A 26,853-nucleotide genomic window follows, 5' to 3' on the forward strand; every position below is an offset into this window, starting at 1 on the left:
TTAGATAAATAAATTGTTCAAATGTGACAATATATTTGGATATGTGTGACAGAATATATTTAGCATTAATTGAAAAGTAATTGTAATACACAGTAATTGTTTCAAACTAGAAATGCACGATTAATTGTTTAAAAAAAATCCTGTTTTTATTGCCTTTCTCATGTGTTTCCACAGTATCTCCAATCCTCATCTCTATGGCAACCTTCCTGAAATAGCTTTTTCAAATACTTCCACTCACAACCAATAAGAGAAGAGCGGGAACAGAAAAGAAAGTGAAATGGATGGAATGTGAAAAGATAAAATGGATGATGAAAAGCCAAATGAAATGACCAAGTTAGAGCAGGAGAAAACTGATCGAGAGAAACAGGGAAAACAAGAGGGAGTCAGAAGGCTGAAGAGAGTGAGTTAGGAAGGGGATTTCTTCTCTTTGTATTTTTCTGATTCAGTTTTCAGTTTTGGATATCAGCCATCTGAATCGCCTGTACTGAAAGAAAGTAATTATAGTCAAAGAAACCCCACACACAACCTCATAAATATACAAAACTAATCAGAGAGTCATTGTAAAAGAAAGAAAGAAAGAAAGAAAGAAAGAAAGAAAGAAAGAAAGAAAGAAAGAAAGAAAGAAAGAAAGAAAGAAAGAAAGAAAGAAAGAAAGAAAGAAAGAAAGAAAGAAAGAAAAAGAAAGAAAGAAAGAAAGAAAGAAAGAAAGAAAAGAAAGAAAAGAAGGAAAGTCAGACTCTTTTGGCCATACCTGAATCAATATGGTTTGAGAAACAGAAATGATCTGTGAGTGAGGTGGTTTTTAACAGACACATTAAAAGGTGAACTTCCATGCAGAGGATCGTTGAATCAATTGTTATGAATCAGTTTAGGTGAAACAAAATGTTTGAACTGATTCAGAACTGAACTGAACTCTAACTCTAATATTAAAGCATATCTTAACACTCTCTGAAAAAAGTATTATAAGTCTTTAATGGCCGATATAATGTGCATTAAAATCATCAGCTTAACTCGCCTGCAAGATATCATGAATATTTGATATATTTTCCAGCCCTAACTGGATGTGACAGTTCCTCACAGTTCTTCAGCATTAGTTAAAGATGAGGACTGAGAACTTGTGATCATCAAAATCTGCTTGGCATAAATATAAACATTCCAAATAGGGCTGTGCAACGAATAATCGCGATTAATCGTATCAAAAATAAAAGTTTGTGTTTACATAATGTGCGTGTATATGTATAAATACACACACATGCATGTTTATATTTAAGAAATATTTGCATGTATATACTGTATATATAATATATAATATACAGTATATATATATATATATATATATATATATATATATATAAAGAATCTTAAATATATACATGCATGTGTGTGTATTTATATATACAAAATAATTTTACACAGTACACGCATATATTATGTAAACACAAACTTTTATTTTGGATGCGATTAATCGTTGCACAGCCCTAATTAAAAACGAATCATGTCATGAGGGTTTTATCTAACATTTTTGTGCACAATACAACCGTATTCCACCCCACACATTACCCAGTGAGATTTTAAACTTTTTATCCAGGTGGGGCAGAAACAGAGAAAGTTGTAGAGCAAATGGCATGGATGGTGCATAGGGAGAGTCTCAGGGGAGCCTGTACTAACTAACACACATAATGAGGCCTTATAGGACCTCACTACCACAGAGACAGACAGAGATGTGGCCAAGACAGGAAGAAAGAAAGAGTAAGACATGAGATTAGGATCTTTAGCGAAACATGAAAACAAAAGAGAAAATATCTTATCTGAAGGATCTGGAGATGAGAACAATGTGTTTGGTTAATTACAGACGGAGAAAGAGAGAATGGGGCTCTGCGCTGTGTACGAGAGTCATCAGAACAGCTAACTACAATTATTCTCTCCATTAATTGTGAGCTGTTGTTTTTATTGGGCGTGTGTGATCATCTCCCCTTGATTAAACCAAAGTGTTCTGAAGACCTTACAACATCATGAGTAGATCAACAGAGCCTTTTTAAAATGCCTTAAGCCCAAAACATACTCATTTCTGGCCTAACATGGCCTTACTCTGGCGTCAATAATGTCATTACGGGAGAAATCCCTTGTTCTAACATTATTTGTCACGTCACACTGAAAGTTGTATCTTCTTGTTCCTACATTTCATGCGTTAGAAACCAAACCGTCATCAACAGAGCTCATTCGGCTATCCTCTTAAAGATTCACAATGACCCCATTAGTGTAATGAGCTTTTAAAATGACTGCTCCACCTAAGTGATGTTGTTAGAGAATATTACAGGTCAGGGAAACCGCTGTCTAGGTCAAAAGCAAGAAAATACTGTATGACTCTTAGATCTGAAGGGGCTTTTTTTACAAAAAGGCAGAGGAAACGAAGACGACGAGTGGAGCAGAGATGGGAGGCAAAAAGACATTGTAAGCCCAAGTAATCATATTTCTGCACATCTTATATATAATATAATATAATATAATATAATATAATATAATATAATATAATATAATATAATATAATATAATATAATGAAGTCTTTTAAAGAAAAGTTTTAAAGTAGTCTCTTCTGCTCACCAAGGCTGCATTTATTCGATCAAAAATACAGTGAAACAAGAATTTAAAATAACTGTTTTCTATTATTTCTATTAAATAACTGTTTCTACTATTATTTTTCTATATTTTAAAATGTAATGTATTGCTTTGATGACAAAGCTGAATTTTCAGCATCATTACTCCAGTCTTCAGTCACATGATCCTTCAGAAATCATTCTAATATGATGATTTGGTGCTCAAAAATAACTGTCATGCTTAATATTTTGTGGAAACCATGATACATTATTTTCAGGATTTTTTTGATGATTAGAAAGTCCAAAAAAAGCATTTATTTGAAATAGAAATGTTGTATAAATTGTAAAAGGTTTATATTACTTTTGATCAATTTAATCCTATAAACTCCTTTAAAAAAAAAAAATCACAATAGTAAAAATCTAATTGTAAAAATAAATGAATAAAAAAATATTTTAAAAAATAATTGTTTTAAATAAAATAATATGTATATGGCCAGTCTGAATACTCGATTTTGATTGGCTGTAAGGTGTGCAATAAAACCGTTTAATGCACAGGTAGTTCAAAGTCAGTTTAATCACCATTCTATATTAATGCGCTGTTTTCATTAAACCACACACACACGTCACTCGCACACAGAGATCGGAGACCGCGCTGCGCACACAGAAACATTCAGGAACACAGAAACTTATCAACGCTGCCCTGCGACATTAAAATAGCCCTACCTGTGCATTAAACTGTGCCCTGCGATTAAAATAGCTTCGCAACTGAATCGCTGCATTATATTTCTTAGAAACTAGAGGGTTTCTTAGAAACTGCTCGCGGAGGGCATTCAAATAGTTAAATGCCATGGATTCTCCCTTACGTATATATGCATGTATGAGTGCGACTCGAATGCATTCCGCGGAGGCAACCACTCGCTTCGTGTCGGGTGATTACGAGTGTGTGTGTTTTTGCCATTTGAACCTAGGTTTTCTTGCACGCTAAAAAAACCTGTAAATTTAAAAAGCGTACAGTTGCATGATGCCCCAAGAGTCAGTGCATGTGGGGTCGGTGAGCAGGGTTTCTATATGTGTGTTTGTGCGGTTCAGCACTCACACATGCTGATAATTATTACTGCATATCTGTATAGTATCCAGAGTGACTCCTCGCTGCACACACATATCTGGAGAAGGACATTAACAATGACTGGCTTCATTCCTTCATTCTGGCCAGTTATATGTGCTTCTCTCCACCCATCTCTCTGTATTACTGTCTCTGAGTTATTTCTGAAGGAGATGCACTAGAAGCAAAGCACTGCTGTCTGGAAGATAGAGGGGCCAGATGAGATTAGTCAGATTAACTCTGACAGAGGAGAGAATAAACAGAGAAAGAGAAAAGCAGCAAGAAAAGAGACCCAGTTTAACCTAATATTAATATTTACTTCGGGTGATCTGATTTATCAGGTGAAAATTACAATCTATCTCACCTGCTCATTTTGTTGTGAAAAAGATGATGTTAAAGAAGAAAATCACTCACATCCGACCATCATCATGGCCACAGAGAAGATCTTCTCTCCGTCTGTAGCTGGCGCAATGTTTCCAAAGCCAATGGTGGTCAGGCTGGTCATTGTGAAATATAGTGATGTTATATACAGAGAGTCTTTCCCAGGACCGCCCTCCCATTGACCAGTCCCACTGGCATTGTACCGGTACGGGGATCCAATGTTGATGGCTAATTGGTAGAGCCAGCTGTCTGTCTTAATGGTGTTGGTTTGTTCGTCAATGACCTCATAATCTCCAATGCTGTACCATATGCAGGCAAGCCAGTGGGCCACCAATCCAAACACACAGACCAGTAAAACTAGCACAGCTGCGCCATACTCCAGATAGTGGTCCAGTTTACGCGCAACACGACCCAATCGAAGCAGTCGAACTACCTTCAGAGAACTGAACAAGCTGCTGATGCCCTGGAAAAAAAAGAGAAAATAAAGATAGTTTATAATATAATATGGTAACACTTTATTTCAATAGTCCACTTTAGACATTCTACTAACTTTGCAACCATGTCAGCTAACTTTCAGAGTATTAGTAGACTGTTATACTACGGTTAGGGTTAGTAGAATAAGTTGACATGTACTTGCAAAGTTTCTTATAGTCAGTAGCCTACTTATAGCTGCACCACTGTATTAAAGGAACACTATGTAGCTTTTCAACCTTCATAATATATTTCCAAGACCCTTGTGATGGTACATCGACTTACAATAGGTTGAATGACGCGTCTGCCATAGCCTGACGGGGTCTGTATCGCTTTTACTGGCACTACGTAACTTCGGGGTTCGGGTAGTAACCCGAGCACAAAAAGAACTACAAAATTCGACTGCTTTACGGCATACGTCACTTCCCCCACCACTTCCTCAAATTTGGACGTGAGCGTTTATACTGTCTATGGACGTGAGAGGCCAACCAGGGTTTGTTTTCGGCTTTCGTGCGTATGTTTTTGTCATGGGGGCTGTTGTGTTTAGACCTGGCCACTTCATGCGATAGCTATCCGATCATGAAAAGACCAGGTGTAAATGTCCTCCGAAACGCATTCAAGACGGATTTGAATCAGATCGCTCAAACCACTTCAGGAGGAGGTCTGAGACGCATTCCAGATGAAACTGGACAAGTCTAAATGCATCTGGTTGTTGAAACCACATATGTAAATTGTACTCCTCCCAAAAATGCTAAAAAAAATTTTTTTAAATGTGTGAGAGCGTGTTATAGTCTATATGTTATTGCCAGATATGACGACGCTACTGGAACACGCATCACCGCAGATGAGCAACTGAGCATATTCATCAAGACAACGTGCAAACTATCGCAAATCAAAGTGAAAGTAAGTCGCAGACGCTTAACACACAATCATCTTCATTAAAAGTAAAGAAATGAAGTGATCTTACCAGGGCTGTTACTGCTCTCTCTTATTGCGGTCTTTGATTTTGAAATTTTAGCTGATGATCAATAAAATGCAGCTCATATCTGTTGCTTTCGGTGACGTGCACTCCATTAAATAGCGCGAGAATTGAAGATCGAATTTAAATCCGTTTCGCAAAAACACATTTATGTGACCAGGTGTAAATGGAATCGTTTTGATAAATCAGAAATCCGATCTGAGAAAACGCATGAAGTGGCCAGTAAATAAATCTCGTATTTGTAAACTTGTTTGCATTCTATGTTGTATGTTGTTGCGCTTGCTTGTAGTATGTCATTTTTTGACATGCTGTTCATTCATCCATTGCTGATAATTAGACCAGTCCAATAATTTCCACATATGTCTAGCTAGCTTTCGATTATCAGAGTTGTTAACAGACTTGCTAACAAACACTCGTTTCTCTTACGTGTTTTTTGCGTTATGTTTTATTGCCTAGCTTGCCTCACAAACTAGTTTGCCAGCTGAACTCAGGTGTTGTCAGGTGTATTTATCACATAGTCCTGAGGGATATCAGACGACGCTGTTGACGTTGATTCTTGCGATAATCATGAGAACAGTTTTCAATATCTCACATAATTATCAGGACATAAGCCTAACGTAGAGGTTGTAAATAGTGTAAACGAGCACAATTTGCAAACTATTATGATAAATTGCAATAATCATGTCTTTGGAGTCTATCTGTGCCTGTTCCATGCCCGACGCAGGTACCGGTGTACAGGGTGGGAGGTGGGGGGGTGGAGGGGTATTTACGACAGTGCAAGTATTCCACAGCGACTCTAGGGGTCGCTGTTTGACAAAAACACAATTTCTACACAGTGTGCCTTTAAGCAGACGCTCTACAAATACTCTAATGACTGATTCTTGACATGTAGTTGCACAGTTACTTATAGTTAGTAGAATGTCTAAAGTGGACTTTCAAAATAAACTGTTAAACATTACATAACATAACATACTTTATAATATAATATAAACTATTTTTGGTATTGGTACTGTATTTTACATATATTTTACTGCATAGTTGTCATATGTAAATGCTACATTGAAAATGTTTCTTGTACAACTAGAACTGCTTTAATATTGGGTTGAAAAATTTACAAAAGATACAAATTAATGTTTTACATGAATTGTTATCTAGTGTGATTTTTGTATGCACAAGGAGTCTGACAACAGCCGTTCTGCTCGGAGATCTGATTTCACCATCATCGAGTCCATCTGGGATTACATGAAGAAACATGAAGAGAGAGACTAAATCCAGAAGAACTGCAGCAACAACTCTAAGACGCTTGAGGAAACCTATCAGAAATATCAGATCTCCGTGTGGAGCATACCAGCTGTTGTCAGACTCCTTGTGCATACAAAAATCTCACTGGATTATTATAATTGATGGCTAAAGGAAATTTAACCGGATATTTCCTACTGACACACTACAGTAAATTATATAAATAACTGGCTTAAACCCATTTTTTTTGGTGAAAATACTAACGTGCCTAAGACTTTTGCACAGTACTATATATATAAATCTGCTGATGTCTTTTTTATATACAGAATATATTTTTATATTCCTCTTTATGAATCCATAATTAAACAATCATCTACACTCTAATGACATGCAGCACACAAACGGAAAATCTATTTGACGTTCAGTCTATCTGGTTAAATCATTCCTTTATTGTCATTTATTACAAAGCCTCTTAAACGACCACTGAGTTATTTTACACAATTTGGCACACAGCATTGTTAATTGGACGCTACATTCTGAAACACTGAGTGCTTTTAAAATTTTTCAGTTCACTGAACACACTCTTTACAGTCCAAATTGCACAAAATATAATTCTGCAAACAGTTTGTTCTAAATTTGGAGCAGGTGAGCTGAGCCAAGACGACAGAAAAAGGTGAGAAAGTGGTTGGACATCAGAATCACTTTGCAGGAGAACGCTCTGTTCTCACACATGATCGTCCAACATTAAAAGGCCTCTGAAAATTTTATATCAGGCAGCACTAAAAACATTGCAGTTCAGTCCAGCCTGGCCTGGTGTGACCATCTGAAGCACATCCCTTCTTTTAAAGTGCAAATTCAGTTACAGACATGCAGTAAAAGATTCAAGCAACTCTGTGTTCAGACATGACCAACAATGTAGTTGGTTATACTCAGACCGAAACTGTAAAGCTAAACCAAAATATGTAAAGATATAGCCTACAACAAAGCTGTTATGGAACCCCTATCCTATTTCAAAAGTCAACTGTAAAAAAAAAAATAAGAAAAATTACAGGGAATGACAAATACCAGCAAAGTGACACTGAAACTATAAACATTTGTCATCACAAAAAATGAAGATTTCACATAAATGGATATGAATAACGGAGATACTGAAGACTGAAGTCATGAATGCTGCTCGTGTTTATTTCTCTGATGCTGGCCTGCCTGAGAATAAACTTTATGAGAATAACAGAGCATTACATAATGCTTACAGCAAAATCTTATATATTAAATTCTCTTTCATGTGATAAGAAATCCACATGAAATATAACATGGAGATGTTGCGCTATGGGATTTAACTGAAAGCTTGTCCTGGAATAACTGTGTATTTTCTTTGAGGTGTTTATCAGAGCTATTTATCAGAGACAACACGCAATGCTGTGTTCAATTCAGACACAGAATTGAGTTCTGTTATCAAGGCAAATGGTGAAGAGTGGACCTGAACTAGTCAAGATGCACAATGCAACAGTAAGGGATTTTAAACCCTCATTCAGATACACATTATACTCTTAAAATAAAGGTTCTTTATTGGAATCAAAGGTACTTTCTTAAGCCATATCGAATTTGTTGACATAAATGAAAAATGCAATGACAAATAAACAGGGCAGTCATACAGAATTATGGTAATGGATCAATATAATCAATCACCCATGGTGATTATCACAGCCTTGATGGTTAAAAATGGTTTTAAAGATGTATTCACTGCAGTGGACTAGATGCATAAGGGGGTTAATTACGAAAATTATGTTAATTATTCTTTTTGGCACAAGAAACCTTGATTAAGTGGACTTGAGGAAGACAAATAAAACACTCCAAAGTGTACATAATTCAATTATGTGTGATTGATATATAATATAGAGTAGATGCTTCTGGGCTAGTCCAATTTAACTGGGGCAGGACATTTCTACTAATTCTACAAAGAGATATTATGATATTATGTGTATATAGTAATATATATGATATAAAGGCTTCCTCAGAAGGTTTCTGGTACAGTGAGCAGCTCTCTTAGGTAAAACTTGTACATTAAACTTGCATTATGTATACAGTGGGTTGTGGGCTGGTAAGAGCACACACCAACTTTTAAGGGCCATGAACACTTATGTATAGTGCATGATGGTAGATAATGCCAGCATGCATTATTTTATTTTATTTTTAAAAATGGTTAATTGAGGACTGGTGGTGAATTTAAAAAAAAAAACTTTTTTTGTCTTGTTTTAAGCATTAACCTCACTAAATATTGTTAGATTTACGCATGAAACAAGAAAATACGGTAACACTTAACAATATGGTTTCATTTGTTAACATTAGTTAATAAGTTAACTTGAACTAACAATGAACAATAAACCTACAGCATTTATTAGTCTTAGATAATGTTAATTTCAACATTTACTAATATATTTTTAAAATTCAAAGTTGTATGTTTTAACATTAGTTAATGCACTGAGAACTATCATGAACGAATTTCATGACAGATTATTAACTGTTGAGATATTATTGCGATACTCCAAGACATATGGTAAAATGTTAACAAAAAATGTGCTGTTGATTAAAATGCTAAATTTGGTATTACATTTTGGGTGAAAATGAATAGGCTTGGACTGATAACACAATGCACAGGACAATAGTAACACCAGATTTAAAATATTTATGATTCTGAAGCTGAAAAAACAGAATTATTTTAGACGAATATGCTTACACACTGTCCCAGACTAGATATATTTAAAACAATGTTTTTACTGGTAACATAATACATTTGGCATCATCAGGACCCACAAATATTCCCCCATTGCATTATTATATGGTAGTTTAATGTAGTACTGACACTAAAACTCTGTAAACTTAAACTATACACAATACATATTGTCACTACCCACGATACATATTGTTGCATTTGTGTATTGCGAGATATTGTTACACCCCTAATATATTAGTATGTACAGACTGTGTATTAGTAAATACCGTCTCAGAAGGTAGGCACACCCACAGACAGCACAAAGTCCCATCATTGGGCATAATGCTCACAAAATTGAGAAGATCCTACACATTCTTTGTTTTGGCAAGTGGAAGTGCAGTACGGTTTCTGGGTACAGAGTTGATAAAATGAGAGCTTCTGGGGAAAAACTAATTTGTCAGAATTTAATTTAGTAACACTTTAGAAAAATGATCCATCATTAATAGGTAACTATGCAGGAAGTAATGCAGGTCAAATGAGTAAAAAAGAAAAATTGCTCAGTTCTCTCAGACACACGTTAATGTTGTGATTAGTAATTAATTGGTAATTCTTTATAATTTGTCATAGTTAATTGTTCTTAATAATCTCATTGAGTAATTATTGATTACCTATCTCAGTCCTAAATTTGATATAACTTAATGATTAGTTAAGCTGGTTCCCATTTTAGTTATTATTAGTAGCTGAAGTGTTAATGTAGTAATACTCATTTGTCCTGCATTACTTCCTGCATAGTTAGTTAATGACGGACCATTATTCTAAAGTGTTACCCTTATGGGGGCGGTTGTGGTCTAATGGTTAGAGAGTCGCTTGTAACCCGTAGGTCATGGATTCGAGTCTCAGTGAATGAAGAGTGAGCAAGGCAGCTAACCCCCACTCGCTCCCCGGGCGCCGCAGCAAAAATGTCTGCCCACTGCTCTGGGTGTGTGTTCATGATGTGTGTGTTTAAAACTCACTCACTGCTACGTGTGTGCACTTGGATGGGTGAAATGCAGAGCACAAATTCAGAGTATGGGACACCATACTTGGCTACACGTCACGTCACATTGTAAAATTGCTTAATAGCACATACACCTTAAATCCACGCGAATGATAGTGTTTAATAAAATAAGCTGCAAAACAGACCAGACTTTATGCCGTCAATAAAAAGTATGTCTATGTGCCACTACCTGAGGTTTTCTTTCTGGCAAAACTCCTACATTTTCTCAGAAGGAAAAATATTTGCTACCAGTTCAGCTTTTTTGTTTTTCTGTCCCAAAACTATCAAGCTCTTCAAAAGTTTAAATGAATTTGAACAAGAACCCTAAATCACTATTCTCAGAAGAGAACCTGTGAGAAGCCCTGACATAGGAAATAATTGTTCAATCTTTCATCTTTGTGGAGTTTGAGGCACTGCTGAGTTTTATTTGAAAAAGCCAACCACAGCTTATCTTATAACAATAAAGTTTCAAACATATACAAGTCCTAACCAGGAGCAAAGCGACGGTTATACGGTTTCTCACCTCATCCACGTTTTCAAAAGCATTGATGATGTCGTAGGGCAGACAGGACAGCAGGTCTATGACGAACCAGGTCTTCAGGTAATTCATCCTGATCAGCTTCGGATCCGAGATCACCTCCCCTCCAGGCCCGACAAACGTGGTGTGGAAGTTGAGCACGATGTCCACGAGGAAGATGACGTCCACAACGCTGTCCAGAACCAGCCAGGTGACGTTATTCTGTTTGGTCTTGAAGGAGACGTTATAAGGAACCATGATGGCAGTGTAGAAGGTCAAGATGAGGATGACCCAGTCCCAGGTGGTCTTAAAGGTGCAGTAGTGTAAGATGATGTGAGGCGGGGTCTTAGGGGCTTCCTGTTTATACTGCGGAAGGATGTCAGAACCCAGTTGAAGAACCTGAGAAAGATGAATGAGACAAACAAAAGATAAAGGGATTGAAGGATCCGAGACAAGGAAAGGAAAAGAAAAATGGCAAAATTGCAGAAGTTAAACACCGAAGCCAGTGGGATTTCGCATTTTTTGACATTATTTGTTTTAAATTTTAGTATTGGAAAATATATGATCACGTTATTTTTATATATATATATAGCTTTACAATAATTTAATATCATTTATACATATTTTACAATAATTTCTTTCAGCCCTGAAAGAAAATTGGTGTAGGATTTGAAACAATTTGAAACAATTTTTCTACTTTGAAGGAATTTTCACTCAGAAATTGCTAGTAAAGTTCACAAGTAATTACAACAAAACGTAGCATTGCAAGTAACACATTGAATTAAATGTGAATGTTAATAAGTAGAAATACTAAAATAATGATCATTGTAGTATGTTCTACAAGAAAATACTGTTTATTTACAACTTTACAAATCATTTTTACACTGTATTTTTGACATCCCTAATAAGCAGATTTTCTTTAGGGAAATAAGAGAGAGTGAAATGAAATTATTTCAATTAAATAAAGAGGGCCCTCAGGAAAGTGTTTGTTTCAATATTAATTCTAGCTCTGACTAATTTCTGCTCTTCCCTGGACAATACGGTGTTTTTTCTGTATATTATGCATCTTTGTATTAACAGAACATGAAGTTTACTAAGAGATTTAACAGAAGTTCCTCTCAAAGAGACAATAAAGAAAAGAAGATGACAGAGGGAGAAAGATTGTTTCAGATCATATATCAATCGGCGCTATTTTTTTATAAAAATATGCAAGAAAAGAAGACCAATCAGAATTCAAATGCAAAAATGGTGGCACATTTTGAATGCTAAGAATTCTGTCATGAGGAGACTTTTAAACTTAAGTTTAAGCAAGAAAAAATATGTTTACAAAGTATGTTTATACAAAAAAAAAAAGTAATAAAGAATTCAATGCAAATCAAAGGTTAAATACAATAAGGTTCAATCAACAGCATTTATGGCACATTTGTGGCAAAACTGACTAGTCCCTTATTTAACATTTTTTTTAAAGTGGGCAAATATCAAGGTCACATTGAGGCACTTACTGCAAAAGGGACGAGAAAGGGGGCCATTTTGGGGATTTAAAAACAGAAATATGCAGCACATAATTTTTTAATAGCATTTACATTAATTGATCTGCTAAAACATGTATTATTTGAGCTGTAAATGTGTACTCATAATTTTGACAGTTGTTTAGGTTTTAGGCATTTTAATTGAATAAAAGTTAGTTAGCGCTAAAATCATATTAACATGTAATTTTACTTTTTAACTGTATTTTAACATTTACAGTTTGGCCCCATTCACTTCCATTATAGTGCCTCACTGTAACCCATATTTATTTAAGAAAAAGTCTAAATCAATTTTTGTGTTAATTAACATTGTCAAAATACTGTTGATTGAGTTTTACTTATACTGAACCCAGAATATTCCTTTAAGAGATTCAGGCTGAATGAATTGCAGAAGTTTAATACTTAAGAGTTAATGAATAAGAACAAACCTTAACCAGTGTAATGCTGCCTTGCGAACACTGCAACAACACACATTCAGCAGGGATCAGAGTCATTAAACCATGATAAAAGCATCCACCCTCGCTAACCTATCCCATCTTTTAATGTTCCCCCTCATCAAAAAATATCTAGTAAGATTGTTCCTTCCTGACACTCAAAAAAGTAACATTTCCCTCCTCTTTAACACCATCACACAACAGTGACAGAGCAGTAAATCGTAAACTTGAGAAAAGCGAACCGGGGTTTTGACACACACACACACACACACACACACACACAAACACACACTCCTCATCAGTGTTAATTATTAATAGCAGCTTCTGGCAGTCAACTGTAGACTTCTGCTGTCCAACAGACACGTGTGAGATTGCGTTACAGCAGCATCCTGTGTGTGTGTGATTCTATTACAAGTTTGTCCTCCGTGAGATGAAGTTTTGTATAACCTTGTACTGTGCAGTCAAGGATGTAAGCAAATGCTCCCTCTGTCTGTGTGTGTGTGTGTGTGTGTGTGTGTGTGTGTGTGTGTGTGTGTGTGTGTGTGCGCTCACCTCTGCGAGTCTGGACTGTTTGTGTGAAGTGACATCGGTTCTGCTCACGGGCGTGAGTTGCTGAATGGTGCTTTTGCTGTTTGTCAACGCTCGAGTCAAACGTGCAAACTTGGTCCAACCTACAAGACATATTTAATGAAAAGCATTACACAACTGAACTGAAAAGACATGCATTGTGTTCATACAGTAACACACACTAAGGGCCCGATCATACACATGGCGCAATGCGGCGCCAGGTGCGACACCAGTGATTTTTGCTAGTGTTTTTCGGAGACTTCAACATCCACCTAGAAAAACTTCAGACTGCTGATTTCCACACTCTGCTTGCCTCATTCGATCTCAAACGAGTATCTACTGCGGCTACTCACAAATCAGGTAACCAATTGGACTTTATTTACACGCGCTACTCCTCCACTGACCATACACTGGTCAATCCGCTGCACACCTCAGATCACTTTCTCTTCATTCTCAACCTAAACCTGCCTCAGAACACAACACACACTCCTCCACAGGTCACCTTTCGGCGAAACCTACGCTCACTCTCACCCTCTCGCCTATCCTCTTTGGTCTCATCCACACTTCCTCCACCTGATCAGCTCTCAACACTAGATACTAACAGTGCAACTGATACTCTTTTCTCCACTTTAACATCCTGCTTGGACAACTTCTGCCCCCTTTCCTCCAGGCCAGCCTGCGCTACACCCTCTGCCCCATGATTATGTGATGTTCTCCGCGAACATCGTTCTAAACTCAGGGGTGCAGAGAGGAAGTGGCGCAAATCAAAAGATCCTACTGACCTTGGTCTTTATCAATCCCTTCTCTCTTCCTTCTCTGCTAATATCTTGTGATTGATGATCAATTGAACTTCACAGACCACATTACTAGAACTGCCCGGTCCTGCAGATTTGCCTTATACAACATTAGGAAGATCAGGCCCTTCCTATCAGAGCATGCTACACAACTCCTTGTCCAAGTGCTTGTTCTATCCAGACTGGACTATTGTAATGCTCTCCTGGTTGGTCTTCCAGCTTGCACTGTCAAACCTCTGCAACTGATCCAGAATGCTGCAGCTAGAGTGGTCTTTATGAGCCGAAGAGAGCACACGTCACTCCTCTCCTCACTAAATTGCACTGGTTGCCAGTTGCCGCTCGCATCAAATTCAAGTCACTGACGTTTGCCTACAGAACAACCATTGGCTCTGCTCCCTTTTACCTAAACTCATTACTTCAGACCTATGTGCCATCCAGAAACTTGCACTCTGCAAGTGAACGTCGTCTTGTGGTGCCATCTCAAAGAGGCACAAAATCTCTTTCTCGGACCTTTCCCTTGACTGTTCCCTGCTGGTGGAATGATCTGCCTAACTCAACCAGAGCTGCTGAGTCCATAGCCACTTTCAAGAAACGGCAGAAGACACATCTTTTTCGGCAGCACTTGATCCATTAATACTAACACTTTCTCTCCTATTCTATATCTATTTATTTAAAAAAAATACATGTACTGCGTTAGATTAAACTGGGAAGGGTCATAACACTTGCATATTGTTGTCCTATTGTTAGTTTAACTGCTTCTATTGTTCTCATTTGTAAGTCGCTTTGGATAAAAGTGTCTGCTAAATGAGCACATTTAGCAAATGCATTTTCGCACATTTGTGCGGCCATGGGTGTGCTGGTCTGAAAACGAGGTGTGTTCAGGTGCATTGTTGGCGCGTTGCTAATTTGAGGCAACTGAAATAGACTTCGCTATTGACCAACTGAAACCTGATCTAGAGTCAATGGCGCAGTCATTTTTTTATTTAAAGGGCGCATTAGTAATATGCGCCTATAGGCAGGTCCACAACACGCGTACACTCTGCTTATTACACACACAGCAGCACACAAACATGCCAAATACTAAAAATAAAAGGATTACAATGTAAAAGATTATTATAGTGTACATAAAGATATGGTGAAATCCGGCTTGTCCCGTAGATGGTCTGCTTGCGTGCTTTAACCTCGTACACGAGCAGATCCGTTTCCTCGTTAGAGAAGCATTCAGTTTGTAAATAGCGAATCCGCCATGCCGCGAGCGCAACTGGCTTTTAAAGGGAATGAATGGGAGATGAGATTCTGATTGGTTTATTGCACGTTATGTCCAAAACACACCCATTACTCTTTACAAAAATAGAGAAAACCCTTTTAGACATGCCAGGCGCCTCAACCATTTTTCCCATCATTTAACTAGCAAAAGTGGATTCGGACATGCCGTAAGTGCACTTGCACCGTGCGCTTTAGACAATGCACTTCGAACTTTAAAATAGGGCCCCGAATGTGTCTTTCAGTTCAGTTGTGCAGTGCTCTTCTAAAATAATCTGCACAAATGAAACTCAATTCAATATTTTGCTTTCATAAATGTTCTGCATAACTGAACTGAATTAAAAATGTTTCAAAGAGCATGTTGCTTCATCGTGAGCAAGAATCTAACATTTTGTACAAAAAGGTTTACAAGTTCAATCTCACAAGTTTGTTGATTTGATTAATCACCAAAAAGTGGAGAATTATATATATATATATATATATATATATATACAGTGAGGAAAATAAGTATTTGAACACCCTGCTATTTTGCAAGTTCTCCCACTTAGAAATCATGGAGGGGTCTGAAATTGTCATCGTAGGTGCATGTCCACTGTGAGAGACATAATCTAAAAAAAATAATCCAGAAATCACAATGTATGATTTTTTAACTATTTATTTGTATGATACAGCTGCAAATAAGTATTTGAACACCTGAGAAAATCAATGTTAATATTTGGTACAGTAGCCTTTGTTTGCAATTATAGAGGTCAAACGTTTCCTGTAGTTTTTCACCAGGTTTGCACACACTGCAGGAGGGATTTTGGCCCACTCCTCCACACAGATCTTCTCTAGATCAGTCAGGTTTCTGGGCTGTCGCTGAGAAACACGGAGTTTGAGCTCCCTCCAAAGATTCTCTATTGGGTTTAGGTCTGGAGACTGGCTAGGCCACGCCAGAACCTTGATATGCTTCTTACAGAGCCACTCCTTGGTTATCCTGGCTGTGTGCTTCGGGTCATTGTCATGTTGGAAGACCCAGCCTCGACCCATCTTCAATGCTCTAACTGAGGGAAAGAGGTTGTTCCCCAAAATCTCGCAATACATGGCCCCGGTCATCCTCTCCTTAATACAGTGCAGTCGCCCTGTCCCATGTGCAGAAAAACACCCCCAAAGCATGATGCTACCACCCCCATGCTTCACAGTAGGGATGGTGTTCTTGGGATGGTACTCATCATTCTTCTTCCTCCAAACACGTTTAGTGGAATTATGACCAAAAAGTTCTATTTTGGTCTCATCTGACCACATGACTTTCTCCCATGACTCCTCTGGATCATCCAAATGGTCATTGGCAAACTTAAGACGGGCCTTGACATGTGCTGGTTTAAGCAGGGGAACCTTCCGTGCCATGCATGATTTCAAACCATGACGTCTTAGTGTATTACCAACAGTAACCTTGGAAACGGTGGTCTCAGCTCTTTTCAGGTCATTGACCAGCTCCTCCCGTGTAGTTCTGGGCTGATTTCTCACCTTTCTTAGGATCATTGAGACCCCACGAGGTGAGATCTTGCATGGAGCCCCAGTCCGAGGGAGATTGACAGTCATGTTTAGCTTCTTCCATTTTCTAATGATTGCTCGAACAGTGGACCTTTTTTCACCAAGCTGCTTGGCAATTTCCCCGTAGCCCTTTCCAGCCTTGTGGAGGTGTACAATTTTCTCTCTAGTGTCTTTGGACAGCTCTTTGGTCTTGGCCATGTTAATAGTTGGATTCTTACTGATTGTATGGGGTGGACAGGTGTCTTTATGCAGCTAACGACCTCAAACAGGTGCATCTAATTTAAGATAATAAATGGAGTGGAGGTGGACATTTTAAAGGCAGACTAACAGGTCTTTGAGGGTCAGAATTCTAGCTGATAGACAGGTGTTCAAATACTTATTTGCAGCTGTATCATACAAATAAATAGTTAAAAAATCATATATTGTGATTTCTGGATTTTTTTTTTTTTGATTATGTCTCTCACAGTGGACATGCACCTACGATGACAATTTCAGACCCCTCCATGATTTCCAAGTGGGAGAACTTGCAAAATAGCAGGGTGTTCAAATACTTATTTTCCTCACTGTATATATATATATATATATATATATATATATATATATATATATATATATATATAGTAAGGGTCCGTTTTTATGTTTTTGAAAGAAGTCTCTTATAGACACCAAGGCTGCATTAATACAGTAATATTGTCACTTTTCATTCTAATGTATTTTACAATGTAATTTAGTCATGTGACGACAAAGCTGAAAATTCAGCATCATTACTCCAGTCTTCAGTGTCACATGATCCTTCAGAAATGATTCTAATATGCTGATTTGATACTCACAAAACATGTATTATTATTATTAAGTTGAAAACAGTTGTGCTGCTTATTATTTTAGTCCAAACCATGATACTTTTTTTCAGGATTCTTTGATGACTTTATATGAATGATATATATCATGAACACATCCAAAACATAAGTCCTCTGTGGTTCAGATATGACTCAGCAAAGTTTTTTTATGTTGAATAAATCTGGAAGAAGTGTTTGCCGTCGCTCCTGTTATTATCCTGCAATGAAATATAACTGCTGAAACACTGTCTGGAGAGGTTTCAAATCTCTCTCTCTCTCTTTGATTCTTGTATGATTAACATTCATCTCACACACACTGGTGAATCTGATGCAAACCTGCTCAAGTCACACTTCACCCTAAAATCATTTAGTATAAAGAAAACTAAGGACCATTATTTTCATGTAGTAATTCTCATTACTGTAACAATTCCCCTTTATTCTCAAAAGTGATTCTCAATACTGTAACAGTAATTGCCTTATTGTAAAGAATAATTGTCATAAAAAATACAGGCTTCACTATTTTCTACAGGAAAAATATAATTTCTTGAAAATTGAGCTGGACAAGTTTTGTGAAATTCACCCACACACACTATTGGAAGTTTTGGAAACAGACTCTATAACATATTAAATCTTAATAAACAAGCCCCCGGCAGACACGCGCACACACACAGACACACACAAACTAATTTCAATGTGCTTGAAAATAACACTTGAGATTGAGTGCCAGAGGAAAAAACTAGCAATGCTTGCCAATAATAAATACATATTTATTTATATGACATAAGCACATTAGAGGAAGTGTTAATCTGTCAGAACAAACTCGAGTCTAACAAGCACTACGCGCACGTCTGCGTCTTTCAGACAAGTATATATTTTGAATGCATCACTGACGTTACAAGTGTACTATTGTACAGTACATGTGTGTATATATCAAACTCACCTCTGGTGCTTTCGTCTTCAATAGGCTGTTTAAAGACGGTGATGTCCTTAAATGTACACAGGAACAGAACCACTTTGTCATTTTCATTTCGGATTGGTGCAATCTGCATGTAGAACCACACCGGAGTTCCTGTACAAGGTCAGAGGTCAAAGTCAGCATCATCACATGATTTCTGACAGAACCATTAAATCTTTAATTCAGAGCCTTTTCATATTAAGTCTTGAAATCAATGTTGATGAAAACATGCTCTGGTATTTATTAAGTAAAGAATTATAGTATATATACCATAGTATATATTGTGTTTTAATAGATGATAATAAATTCATAAGCACATGATATCCATGTTATACCTTATGCTAAATCTGGCTTGGATTCCACTGGATTATTGGCTTGGAATAATATTTTTACAGTATAAATATTTTTACTGTATTTTACTAAAATAAATGCAACCTTGGTGGAAAACAAGACTAAAGACAATATATAATTATTCCTTGACCAATAGTGTACATGGAAGTGTTTAATATCTAGTAGCTAATAGTCAACATGATTTTTTACTGTTTACAACACCTCTACTAGACATTATAAGAAACTTTAAAGATGTTAGTATCTGTAGGCTATATGTTTGTTTGAAGTCGCACTTACTGTTCTTTCTGTACAGCAGCACTTCAACACAGTTGGACTCATAGTTATCAAAGGCCTGTTTCACATTTTCTATGGTCTTCTTGTCTGTCAGCTCCCCATACATAAAACTACAGAGAGAGATTATTCACAAAGTGCATAGTTTTTAAGTAATTATCCCTCCCTGAATTCATTAGAATCTACATAAATCCCAGTCTAAAGATTCATGGAAGTAAAATGCTCAGATGATGTTCAGGATTCAGATTTTCCCACATGAGTGGCTCATGGTCATATGTTCTAACAAAGATTAAGAGATTACACAGATTTTCTGAAATGTATGTGCACCTCACCCTTTTCGCAAAGTGGGACCAATTATGGCATCTTAACCTGTTTGTTTCTCTTGCAGTCACAGATAAAAGCTTATTAATAAAATAAAATAAAAAGATTGTCTTGTGAGCATGGCAGAAAAATATGCTTTAAGTGGAAGGCAGTATATCTGTGTCTCAAGCCACTTACTGAAATTAGTTTTTTTCTTTACTTTTAACCACAATATGCCACTACAATGCCAGATCATGGCTGGGCCAAAAATATACTTTCATATATATACACACACACACACACACACACACACACGCACACACACGCACACACACACATTTACTGTATAATACTACATTTTATGCAGAGGCAAGGTGATGCACAAGCCCAAGATTATGACATTATTATTTCTTGGTTTTGTTACAATGGGCACATGGATGCACAACAAATCATTTTAAGCTTCAGTCTTAAATTGTAATACAGGCCCCTTAAATGTACTGCAACACCAGAGATCTTCAATACAGCATGAACTGTGTAACATCTACAGATATATGGTCACGTGTACGTCCCCTCACCTGCATGTGCTGCTTTTCTGCATGACCTCTGCTCTGTGATATCCAGACAGCTTGCAGAAGCCGTCATTACTGTAAACTACAGGCCAGTCCACAATCTGAGCGTTCCCCAGCAAGAAACTTGTCTCTGAATGTTCAGAGAAGATGATAAAGTATAAAAGAGAGAGCAGGAATTAGTGACCTGACACACACAGTATATTACTGTCACTTATCCTACTGTAACATCTCTAGAAAATGTAGACTTTCAAAACATCATAAAACAAAACAACTACAAAATGTAGCCTTTCTGACCACATAAATTGAATGGGATGTTTTAAAATCTCTTATTAGAGTTTGTCTACAATTTTTTCTTCTATTCAATTTTATAATGTCTTACTCTTATATACACTATAATTCTCAGATTCGATTTGTTTGTAATGGAGACGGTAAACCAGACACAAACAGCATTACTGTGACAGGAACTAGAGATGTTGCCCCCTCTAGTGGTCATAAACGTAACAGTTCTCTCAAAACAATCAGGCCGACTCTGCTGGCGCAGAGACGTGGACTGAAATTACTGTATATTGAGTTCATTTTTAATCAACTGAAGGAGAAAGAAAACAACTGAGCGAGAAATGCGTAATTATATTAAATTAAGTATTGGTATAGCACTACACAATGTATTAGTCAGTTGCGGCTGCTTAACGTTATATTGTCGATAATATATTCGAAAAATCACCTAACTCAAAATAAGAAATACATTTGAATATATATATATATATATATATATATATATATATATATATATATATATATATATAATAAACAGAAATAAATGCTGTTTGTAAATAATTAAATTCAGCAGCGCAGTAAGAAATTAATGGTTTATTTGCATAAAGTAAATTTGAAGACTGTTTTTTTTTTAGATGTAAGATATCTTAATACATGAATACTAATACATGAGTTAATATATTCTAAGAAGACTCTAAAACTCAAAAAAAAATAGCCTGCCATTGTGCAAATTATGCATTTAAAAAAATATATCACAATGTAGGTCCTACCCTGCCCTGCTCAGAGAAACCACTAAAAGAGAAAAAAATACGAAGTTAAAGCATTAAACATTACATTAGCATTACAGCGTCCATGATTCACATCTTAAATGTAATATAAATAACTATACGAATACAGCTTCATTTTAAAAAAGCAGCTTCAAATTAATTAGGCTACCTGTTTTAGTTTGATTTACTGATTACTCAGTTTGTAAATGCAGAATAACATGGGCACTGTAACGATAAGTGACCTAATGCATTCCAGAAACCACAAGCGTGCTCCTCACCACTCGAGCGTCTGACGATATTCTCCAGGAAAGTGTTTTGCGGTGCCACCAGCCCTCTCTTTCCCCCGGGCATCGTGCGTCTGTGGCTCTCGCGCTGCTCGCGTCAGGTGGGCACTCTCTGCGCGTGGAGTCTGTGCCGGTGGAGCGGGGAGGCTCATGGTAACGTCGCGCGCTGGCTGGCCGGGAGCTTCTGTGTGCCAACCGCGCGCGCTCTAGGCTCAAAGCGACAAGTCTGTGGGCACGGGGAGCTCCCCGCGCATGCGCAGCTGCACCGAAGCGCACAGGCAGAAGCTGGGGATCTCCAACTCCAACGCCGAGCGCGTGCCCAACAGCTCCACTGCAGAGGAGAAACAAAGCATTGTCAAATCTCTTAAGCTTTATACTGTAGCACCAATACTACCCCCGTTATACTATAATACCCGTATAATTTACTGATTGTGCGTTCGGAGCTTTTATAAGCACCAAGTTCCCGTACTAACTGAACGGACCAATTATCTGCGCAATAAGACTGAACCCAATTGTCTATTTTTGCAGGAGTGGCGCGCGCGAATCCCCGTAGGCGCGTTCACCAGCGCGCTCCAAAAGTGTGATAAGATTTGAGCAAGATTTCTTATTGCGACGCTGATGACAAAATTTAAAACGCGTATGGAGAAAGTCAAACATGATCTAAAACGGCCCCACAATAAACTAAAAGACTGATGAAAAGAAGAGAAAACATCATTCTGCAACAACAAACTAATCATGACCACCTTTACTATCACATTCTATTGTATTTATTGTGGTAAATTCTGACTAACTTGTAGAATTTTTATCCTAAAAAATTAAGTTATGACAACATGCATTTTTACATTGCTTAACTCATCAAAATAAGTGAAGAAATTGTCTGTATTCAACTAATTTTAAGTCAGTTTAATGTAATTTAAGTTGAAATGGCTTCAACATCCAAGTTGATTGTACTTAAATTAAAAGGGTCTAATTATGCTTTTCCACTGTTTCAACTTTAGTTAGTGTGTAATGTTGGTGTTTGAGCATAAAAAAAGATCTGCAAGGTAACAAAGCTCAAAGTCCACTCCAAAGGGAGATATTTTATTTAACAGAATCCACTTTTTAACAACTACAACGAAAGACTCATTAGTTTCCCCCCACTTTATGAAGTCACAATGTTCCTCATTTAAATAATACGCAAAAAAGGGGATGAGGCCTGGTTGAGCTGCAGTAGAGAAGAAAATGGCGGGATCCAAAATCGCCCTCTATACCCTCAAATAGGGCGTTATTTGAAGGGACAGCCAGTTGTAGTGGTGTCCGAAACCATTAGTGGACGTTATGAGTGCATTTATTTAATTGCACTGCAATAACGAGTGTACAGCCGACGTACACTCAACGGCTGTCCGAATTCGTTCACTCCTTCAAGTGAACAGTAGCCTATATTAGTGGACTAACGTAGAAAATAGTGAATGAGGGTTTAGGGGGCGATTTATGTCAAAGAGACACTGTTTTTCCCACAACATTACCAAAACAGATTTGTTTGAACTTCCTAAGGCTGACGAACTTAGAATGGTTAAAACTTATTTTAACCACTGTTCCTGAACATTATTACTCCAATGTTTATCTGTGTGCTGCACATTTTATGGTGAACAGCTTGTTTTCTGTTGCTTTTGTAAGCTCTCGCTTTTGTAAAACAAAATTACAAAGAACATACCACTATGAAACGTCCTGTGAAATCAGAAAGTCTGTGCATGAAATCCTTTCTACACGATCCTCTTGTTTGTTAACAACATTGTCAGGGTCTGAATCGGGCGAATTGGTTTGAAATTGACGCCATTCTCAATATTTAAACTAGAGAAGAAGTCGGAGTTATGGAAGGGCGGGACATTTCCCAAACACCTGAGTGCTGCCAATTCACAACACCCAGTGTGCTAGCCAATCAGCTAACCAATCACAGTATTTTGTATTATGGAAGGAGGGGCTTCATCGAAATTAGCGTGTTTGAGTCAGACTGGGGAAAGAGGTGCTGAAAAAATGTAAAATATGTGCAAAATAATGCATTTCTGAGCAATCAAGCATGAAAACATTCTAGTACACCCCAAAAACAAAATCAAGACTTGTAAAAGGGAATAATAAGACCCATTTAAGGCAGCAACTTTTTTTTTTTTACAGTGAATCTCTAAAGGGAATATATTTTTCACTAAAGATTTATATTACAACTGTGGTATGTTGTTGCTATAGTTTCTAAATGTGTAGATTGTTATTTATCATTACAAAAGCTATATATATATATAGATAATTATATCCTTATTGTAATAAATGCTATAGTTAAACAATAACAAGAACTATTTCAAGGCCAAGTACTTGATAGAATCGCAAGCTTTAAAGTAAGACCCTCTTGAATTATTGACTACCATTGGTCTTCCCCATGTGTAAAATGTGTTCTGCTAATAATGACAGATACTGATTACTGGTTTGACCAATAATTACTGATTATTCATTGACTAAAACTTTACCTTTGGTTCCCTGCATCCCTGACTATTCAGGTCATTGTCTCCTTGTCACAGGGCATAAGACAATGTTCCCATTTTGTCCTTTCCTAAAAACAGTGCTGTCAAGACCCATTTGTACACAGGCTTACGCAACAGATGACAGCAAGCACAAAAATCAGCCAAACTCTGTGTATAGTTGCTTCTTTAAGACCCCACATATCAGCTTCTGTGCTGTCAGCTTGTGCCCTTTAATTTCTATAGCTTTAATCACAGAAGACTCTGGCTCGGATGGGTCCCTCACAAAAACACCCGTTCTGCCCTCAGCCACCTGCCAACAAAGAGACATGATGAATTATGTGATAGAGGTTCATACTGAGTGAGTTTACATGTATGTATTCCATTAATAATACTAATAACTCAGATAGAAGACAGATCAAAGGAGGTAACGGTTTAGTTTTAGAGTCAGGCATGGCATAATCCACACTTTGGCACTACATAAGAGCAGTCCATTCCCGTTTTTAACTCCTAAAGAGGTTCAAGGTAATTACCAAATCACAGGCAGTCATGCAGAAGCACACTTATTTATGCAAGAAATTATAATAGCATGTTATTGCGGGAAATCTCACAAAAACATGTCCAGGTTGATATTTAACCATAAAGGTAGGGTATAGGCAACTTTCACATCCCGACTGTAGCAATCACTAATATGAAATATTCTAATATTTTCTAATGTTCTTGTCTAAATATTAAAACGTGTACATGAATCTCCTGTGGAAGTCTCCAAAAATTGTTCGTCCATTTGCATTCGGTCTGAATGAGCTATAAATAGCGTACTGATAGGATGTCCTACCTGCCAGTCAACATATATATTTCCACACCTCCGTGCACCCTGCTCACACAGACAGTCAACGAGCGCCTCCTTTTGCAGTTCCTCCTGAACCAAAACAACAATCTTATGCTGCGTTCATGCCATAACTACAAGATGGCAACCCGTGATGTTTTACTCAGAGCTGTTCAAGATTTATCAACGCTATCAACACCGAAATGAATCTGCAGCAGTCAGGTGGTACAAGTAAGAGCTCTGTAAGTTGTTCATTATTATTGTAATGTTGTGCTTTGAGATAAATTAATTTAACGCCATCTCTCGTGACGCTTTTGTTTTCTCCCTGCTGTACACGTTCATGTGTTTTGAAGGAGGCGTGGGTTTGGAGACGCTCTAAAGGGAGGGTGGGATCTTATGCTCTCAAAGCTAACTTGCTATTTCTATCCTCTCCGCAATTGCCTACTCTACCTTCAACTAAAATAAATAAATATATATATATAAAAAAAATTGTATAAAGAAAATGAAGTCTGTTTAGGAATAGGAACATTAATAGTTTTGACATTTTAATTGTAAAAAATATATTTATAATATTTGTATATTAATAAATATACTGTACAAAGCTATTGTATTAATGTAAAAAGCTTGTATTTTTAATGTTTTTAATGACAATTAAGCAGATTTTTATGAATTTTCATTGTCCAGATATTTTTATTTAGAGTTTGTTTGTAATTCTCACTATCCTCAATAATGATTCTTCTAACTATTACTATTCATATTAATTGAATACAGTATTGAAAAACATCCTTTCCAACCTTTTCCTTTTTTTAAAAGAAATTAGAAAAAATATTGTCCAAGAGCGAGATATATACACTGTGTGTATATATATATATATATATATATATATATATATATATATATATATATATATATATATATATATATATATATATATATATATATATATATATATATACATATATATATATATATACATACATATATATATACATACATATATATATACATACATATATATATACATACATATATATATACATACATATATATATACATACATATATATATATATATATATACACACACACACACACACACATTATTTATTATATTATTAATGACATTATATATATATATATATATATATATAATAAAATATTTATATAATTAAAATATATATATATAAAAGCTTTGTCAAATTCAACCAGTTCATATCCTACAATACTACACAGCAAAGAAAAGAATGCACAAGTCAAGAAAGAGAAGGTTCCAGAACTCTGAGAGCTGTCAATGTTCATTCAATCACTCACAAGCCGGCTCATACACTTTGTCTTTGCAGTTAGAACAACATGAGAGGCATAAAGTACATATATCATTTTGATGTAAAGACAGAGATGGAGGACTTGGGGAAAGGAGAGTATAGCGAAGCACAAGGAAGAGAGATACAATCGCCTCAGCTGTGAACTTTAAAGGAGCCCAAAACTCATTCCTTAAGACATAATCTGATTATAACAGCTCTGTTGGTTCTTTAACGATCAACACAGTTTAGGCTTGACTGCATGAACCTCAAGTGATCGATATATTCTCAAATGTTTAATAATTCAAGTTTCACTGTAAATGTCAGAGACAGAACACAGCGGGGTTGTGACTTCATTCTACCTCCAGAGACGGTGACCTGCTGTGTAATTGCAGATGTATTGTACACACTCAATTATTAACACTAATTCATATACACACACTCTCTACTGTATTGACTGACACACTTTTGCTTAATCTCCCAATCTCGTTC

At 36.7% G+C, this 26,853-nt stretch overlaps 1 protein-coding gene across 1 annotated transcript in view; it reads right to left on the bottom strand.

The window, feature by feature from the left end:
- kcnh5b (potassium voltage-gated channel, subfamily H (eag-related), member 5b) overlaps nt 1-21,966 on the bottom strand; it is a 42,876-nt gene extending 20,910 nt beyond the window's left edge. The window contains exons 1-7 of the mRNA XM_084093897.1: nt 21,747-21,966; nt 20,435-20,558; nt 19,566-19,672; nt 18,924-19,052; nt 13,543-13,661; nt 11,037-11,429; nt 4,112-4,541 (exon numbers count right to left, since the gene is read on the bottom strand). Of these exons, the coding sequence (XP_083950023.1) occupies nt 4,112-4,541; nt 11,037-11,429; nt 13,543-13,661; nt 18,924-19,052; nt 19,566-19,672; nt 20,435-20,558; nt 21,747-21,819 (1,375 nt within the window). The 5' untranslated portion in view covers nt 21,820-21,966. The remainder of the gene's footprint in view (nt 1-4,111; nt 4,542-11,036; nt 11,430-13,542; nt 13,662-18,923; nt 19,053-19,565; nt 19,673-20,434; nt 20,559-21,746) is intronic.
- Nucleotides 21,967-26,853: the final 4,887 nt, after the last annotated feature.

The sequence above is a fragment of the Abramis brama genome (genome assembly GCF_963993115.1).
Source record: "Abramis brama genome assembly, chromosome: 19".
Classification (NCBI taxonomy): domain Eukaryota; kingdom Metazoa; phylum Chordata; class Actinopteri; order Cypriniformes; family Leuciscidae; genus Abramis; species Abramis brama.